Below are 6000 nucleotides of genomic sequence, written 5' to 3'. Positions count from 1 at the left end.
CTATCCAACAACAATAATAACTACAACAATAAAACAACAAGGGCAACAAAAGGGAATAAATAAATAAATAAATATTAAAAAAAAAAGAAATCTATTATTTGAGACAGCAGAGCATTGTACTGGTGCTCTGTTTGATGGTCTTAATTGCTGTCGTGTGGTGCTGGGATGAACTCAGGACCTGATGTATGCAAGGCCAGTATCATATCCGCATGCTGCAACCCATTTATTTTCCACCTGCTATACAGATGCACGATCTGACCTCCTCTCTGAGGAATCTACTTAGGCACTAGGTCCAGCCGCCCTTGCCTATGCAGGGATACCACTTTAGGCGTATTCCTTCTCTCCTTACACACCATTTTCTGCCAGCACACAGATGTGTTACTACTTTGTGTTTCTAGACTTTTCTCTACTTTTCTGTGAAGCAACCCTTCAAAGACGTCTCAATATTCACTGCCTCCAATTTTGTCTTAGTGGCCCCGGGCCCAGTCTGGTTTCCTTCTCTTCTGTCTAAACATGCAGCCCTGAAAATTTCATCTGCTCTTAAAACTTTAAATCCATTTACATGCCAAAACCACTACCAAATATATACATACTACCAGCCGCTACCCAGAATCCCTGGATGTAACGTATGTCTCATTACACACCCAGCCACAATCCTAGTCTTCCAGCTACTCAGCCTCCATTACATCTCCCCTCTATCCTGCTTGGCCACTTGGGCTTCCTTGCCACCTCTCACATGCACGGGACCACTGCACATCCGGGCCTTTTGCCAAGAAAACCTAGATACAGAGTGCTGCTTGGGTGACTCCTTCCTAAGCTTCTGCTCAGCAATCATCTTTGCAAAAGGTCTTCCCTGAGTCACCTTATCTGCACTGCGTCCTGTGTCCCACCCACTACTCCCGACTCCTTGAACACACTCCTTATGTCTATCATTTGTACTCAGCCTCCCTCTCCTAGAGTGTATGTTCCACAAGGGCAGGGATCTTTATCTGTTTTGTTCTCTAATGGCTCCTAGAATAGTGCCTGCCATAGAATAGGCACTCAACAAATATTTGTTGAATGAATGAACCCATTAGCCATGTCTATAGGGTGTGGTGTGGTGAGTGGTGGTGGCCAGGAATCTACCGACTCCACATCAGGAGAAAGAGTACATCAGTCTCCCCATCACACCATGTTCCTGAAAACCCCCAGCAAAAATATCTTAAGTCAAATGTCAAATGTGAGAATGTGAAGTACAACAGAGAACATGACAGGTATCCTAAGTAATTAGAGACTGAACAACCTATTGGGGTTGCTTTTCATGACAGATGTTAACAAGCTCACTAGAAGTTACTGTCACTATTCTCTATAGTTTTTTTTCCCCCCAATAAAGTAATCCAATTGACCTGAATTCAAGCAACCAGTACATTGGTGATTAAAGTTCTTTTTGAAATGGTTCCTTCATATATAAATTAGAGCTGAATTTAAAATACTCTTCTTATCTAGGTTGACCTTTTTTTTTTTGATTATTTTAAGATTAATGCTATTTCTGAAATTCCTCTGATTACTGGTATGCATATATAACCTCAGTATTTTTGGACAAGTATGAACATGAATCTCTTTATAGATTTCTAATTCTAAACATAGTCACAAAGTTACTGTTAAGATGTTTCTGATCCAAATTATTACAGGAAATAAGTCATTCCCCCCCCCCCGTCACATAAGATTATCTTATTACAATTTACCTTTTACTTATCTCATTTAAATGAGAAGAATAAAAAAAAATCTTGAGAATGTCCGTGGTCACAAATAAATAAAAATTAAAAGAAATTAAATTAAAATTAAAAGAAATTATTTTACCTTTGTTTTACAGCAGTTATCACAAGAAACCTCAGGGTATTTCTTACAGAAATCAGGATTAAATCCATTTTCACCAAAGTAAGCCAAGAGCTGTATTCTCCTGCACTCCGTTATATTTTCACAGTAATGCACCATGCTATATAAATTATTGAAGTGAGTCTGTCTTGTATGGTGGTTTCCATCTTTTTCCACTAAGAGAGATGAAGAACATAGTACAACATATTTACGAGTTTCCATCTTTTTCCACTAAGAGAGATGAAGAACATAGTACAACATATTTAAGAGTAGAAAACAGAAGCCCACCAATGGAAATACTCAAGAGTTCACGTCACTTCTCAGTTACGAGTAACAGTATTAAATAACAGCAGAGCATCACTCTGTCTTCTAGTTGAGTATGTGTTCATCCTTCCAGATTTTAGGTTTTTAAAAAATATTTATTTATTTTCCCTTTTGTTGCTCTTGTTGTTTTATTGTTGTAGTTATTATTATTGTTGTTGTTATTGATGTCGTCGTTGTTGGATAGGACAGAGAAATGGAGAGAGGAGGGGAAGACAGAGAGAGGGAAAGACAGACACCTGCAGCCCTGCTTCACTGCCTGTGAAGCGACTCTTCTGCAGGTGGGCAGCCGGGGACTCAAACTGGGGTTTTTATGCCGGTCCTTGTGCTTGGCGCCACGTGCGCTTAACCCTGCTGTGCTACCACCCGACCCCCTAGATTTTAGTTTTATAGGGATGAATGGGAGCTTGTCATGAATTTTTCAGGGGACTCCAAGAATTGTTTCCCCTTTATCTAACCACTTCCTTTAGTATTCCCATTAAAATATAGGGAAAGATTAGTGTTTCCCACAGTGGAGGGGCCATTTTTTAATTAATTTATTTATTAAAAAAATTAAATATATTTAATTTATTTATTCCCTTTTGTTGCCCTTGTTGTTTTATTGTTGTAGTTATTATTGTTGTTGTCGTTGTTGCGTAGGACAGAGAGAAATGGAGAGAGGGAGGGGAAGACAGAGAGGAGGAGAGAAAGATAGACACCTGTAGACCTGCTTCACCGCCTGTGAAGTGACTCCCCTGCAGGTGGAGAGCCGGGGTTCAAACCGGGATCCTTATGCTGGTCCTTGTGCTTTGTGCCACCTGCGCTTAGCCCGCTGTGCTACAGCCCGACTCCCTTGGAGGGGCCATCTTACATAGCATAATTAATAAATGGAAAGTTATGGTACCTGCCTAGATACCTTTTAATCTACCACCCACCACTATGCTTCCACTTCCTTATGTAGGAATAGTACACGAGAACCTAGGTCACACAGTGAGCACACAAGAAAGATGGATTCCAGCTAGAGAGCTGAACTTTATGGAGAGGCTGGCCAGGTCAGCGCCACCTTGGTGCCTTCTCAGTAATGGACAAAACAAAACTCCTTGATCAAACAATGGAACAGATTTGATGAAAACTGGGCTGTTCAATTTGTTTAAGGCCCCTAGAAACATAACAAGCTTGAACTGTCTATGAACCATTGGCTTCTGGTGCACAGGGGCAAGAGGATGGCATAAACATACAGGTAGAATATTCATCTTAATCAGTAAGACATCTGCCTAGCACACAGGTACAAGCACAAAGGTGCAGGAATAACAAAAGACATAGAAACTGTGATGTGATCTCTAGGAGAAAAGTGCCCCTGGAATGTGAATGTTCCACAAAGCAGGAGGTGTTACCTACCTGTGCTTACTTGGTGATTTTTTTAAAATAATCAAAGCCTTGGTGATTTTTGTATTAACGATCTGAGCCTTATGAGACTATAAAATCAAGTTCTGCCTGAGCACGGCAGAGGTGCCTCTCTCCTGCTCTTGAAGCAGTTGATGTGTCTCTCATCTCATCCTCGCTGACGCCCCTCATCTTTCAGGATACCCTAATAACCTGCTGGGGCTGCCTCCCCCCCCCCCCGGGCAGTTTTCACTGTAAAATACAGAAAGGTAAACACCAACACAAAATGCTGCATACCTCTACTGAGTGAGCAGAAAGCCATACCAGGGGCTTTCTTTCTTTAAGGACTTATTTACCTGCTCATGATAGAGGAGAGAGAATCAGAGCATCACCCCGACACATGTGATTCTGGGGACTGAACTCAGGATCTCATGCTTCAGAGTCCAAAGGTTTAACTTACCCAGTCTGTGAGATTTTACTTCTTAATCTAGATTAATTTCTCATTAATTTCTCCTCTTTACCTTTCTGTATTTTTAATATATGTGTCATATACAGACACACAGAAAGTAGGTCTGGAAGAATACAAAGATACCAGTGAGTGGAGTCATTTCTTGCAACACCACGTACAAGATATTCTATGAAAAACTCCTGCCATAGACAAGTCTCTATCAGCTGAGTGTACCATAAAAAGCAACTAATTTTAGAACAAAAACAAGTGAAAGTAAAATTGCTGTCTCTGTATTAGCATGTCTGTTTTCCTTATTTTGACCAAAGCCCTGCTCAGCTCTGGGGAGTTGGAGAGCAAAGCCAGGACCCTACGCACACCTCTGCTCTTCGAGCACTAAGGAAAACTGGGCCAAGAGCAACACAACAGCAGTAGGTTACCATCAGCACTAAGAGGACAGAGCGTCTCTCCAGGGGAGCGCGGCTTACTCAGTATAAGTCTCTTCAGTCTGGTCACGTCATGGTAGGTGTAGAACAGCAGGCAGTGGGACATTTCCCCATCTCGTCCAGCTCTGCCCGACTCCTGGTAGTAGCCCTCCACGGACTTAGGGAGCGACGCATGGATCACAAACCGCACGTCAGGCTTGTCAATCCCCATTCCAAAAGCAATTGTTGCACAGATAACCTGATGGAAAAACAAGTCAATCACATGCAGCACATTTAAAGGAAAATTTATTTATTTTAAAAACATTTATTCATTCTGAGCGAGAACTAGCTACCATCTGGCACACGTGATGGCAGGGGAGAGCTCAGGACCTTATTCCTTCAAGCCCAGCACTTCACTGTGCTATCCCCGGGGCCACAAAACATTCTGACGTTCTAGCTGTCTTCAGTGTCCTGTGGTCTTGGCCAGTGGGCCCAGTGCCGGCCAGTAAAGCATGCTTCCTACTGCTGAGCCAGCTTCTGGTCCATTTTAGTAATACATGCTTCTAAAAACTCTGTCCTCTCTTTTACTTCAAACTCTTATCATATACATACATACATATATATATATATATATATATACATATATATATATATATATATATTGCAATTAATGAGGAAGAGAGAGAACCAGAGCATCACCCTGGCAAATGTGATGCTGGGATCTAACTCAGGACCTCAAGCTTGACAGCTGAATGCTGTTATCTACAAAGCATATTCTCTACAGTAACCTAAGGCTTAACTTGGCCCCCGAATTTATCCTGACTATGAGATTTCCCAGTTGACAGTCTGCAATTCTCTTCGAGCCAAGAAGGAAGATGAGAGTGCCTTGGTGTGGCAGGTACTTTTTGCTGTGGTTGGCATCATCACTAAGGAAGCCAGAGTCAACAGCACTTACCACTTGATGCGTTGTCACTGTTTTATTTTCTCATGTTTGAGAAAGAGGGGTGGGGATGTGGCTCTCACGCCATGAACCCAGGGGCAGCCATCACAAACGTGTGGCTCAGGAGCTCCCAGAGGTTGCTGGGTTTGGGCTGCCGAGGGGAACAGAGCAGCTTCTCGGGGCAGCACCAGCTCAGTCCTCAGTCTGTGGGAGCAGCTGATCACAGACCAGCTCTCCTCACTCATCAGCTGACTTCAGACGGAAACCTGCAACTCTTGCGAATAAAAGACTACAAGTTGCTTATGCTAGAAAAGAAGGCTGGGGACTGTAGATTGTGGTCTAATGCAAATAAGGAGGTGAAAGAAAGGTGATGGTTACATTTCAGAAGCCTGACAGATCAGTTCTTAGGATAAATGAAAAAAGGCACTTTGAGAATACTCATTCTGGTTGCAAAAATTTAAAGCAGCTTAATCCAGACAAAAACATTCTACCTCTAGGCAAAACGACATTATACAAATAATGCTGCAGTCCTTTTTCCAGCACTTACAAAACTGAACTGCTGCCAGAAGAGCAGTAAAGTGTAAGCTCTACTAGGGTGAGCTATCTCCCAACTCCTCAGTTTCCAACTTGACTAACGTGGGAGATAATTTTTC

At 42.2% G+C, this 6000-nt stretch overlaps 1 protein-coding gene across 1 annotated transcript in view; it reads right to left on the bottom strand.

Moving 5' to 3' along the window:
- The window catches only part of BLM (BLM RecQ like helicase), an 88713-nt gene that overhangs the window by 27746 nt on the left and 54967 nt on the right, over positions 1 to 6000 (bottom strand). Inside the window, exons 15-16 of the mRNA XM_060179616.1 lie at positions 4471 to 4666; positions 1840 to 2030 (exon numbers count right to left, since the gene is read on the bottom strand). Coding sequence (XP_060035599.1) covers positions 1840 to 2030; positions 4471 to 4666 — 387 coding nt within the window. The remainder of the gene's footprint in view (positions 1 to 1839; positions 2031 to 4470; positions 4667 to 6000) is intronic.

This window comes from Erinaceus europaeus, chromosome 20, assembly GCF_950295315.1.
Source record: "Erinaceus europaeus chromosome 20, mEriEur2.1, whole genome shotgun sequence".
NCBI classification, from domain to species: domain Eukaryota; kingdom Metazoa; phylum Chordata; class Mammalia; order Eulipotyphla; family Erinaceidae; genus Erinaceus; species Erinaceus europaeus.
The sequence above is the reverse complement of the archived record's forward strand: the minus strand, read 5'-3'. Positions and strand labels throughout refer to the sequence as shown.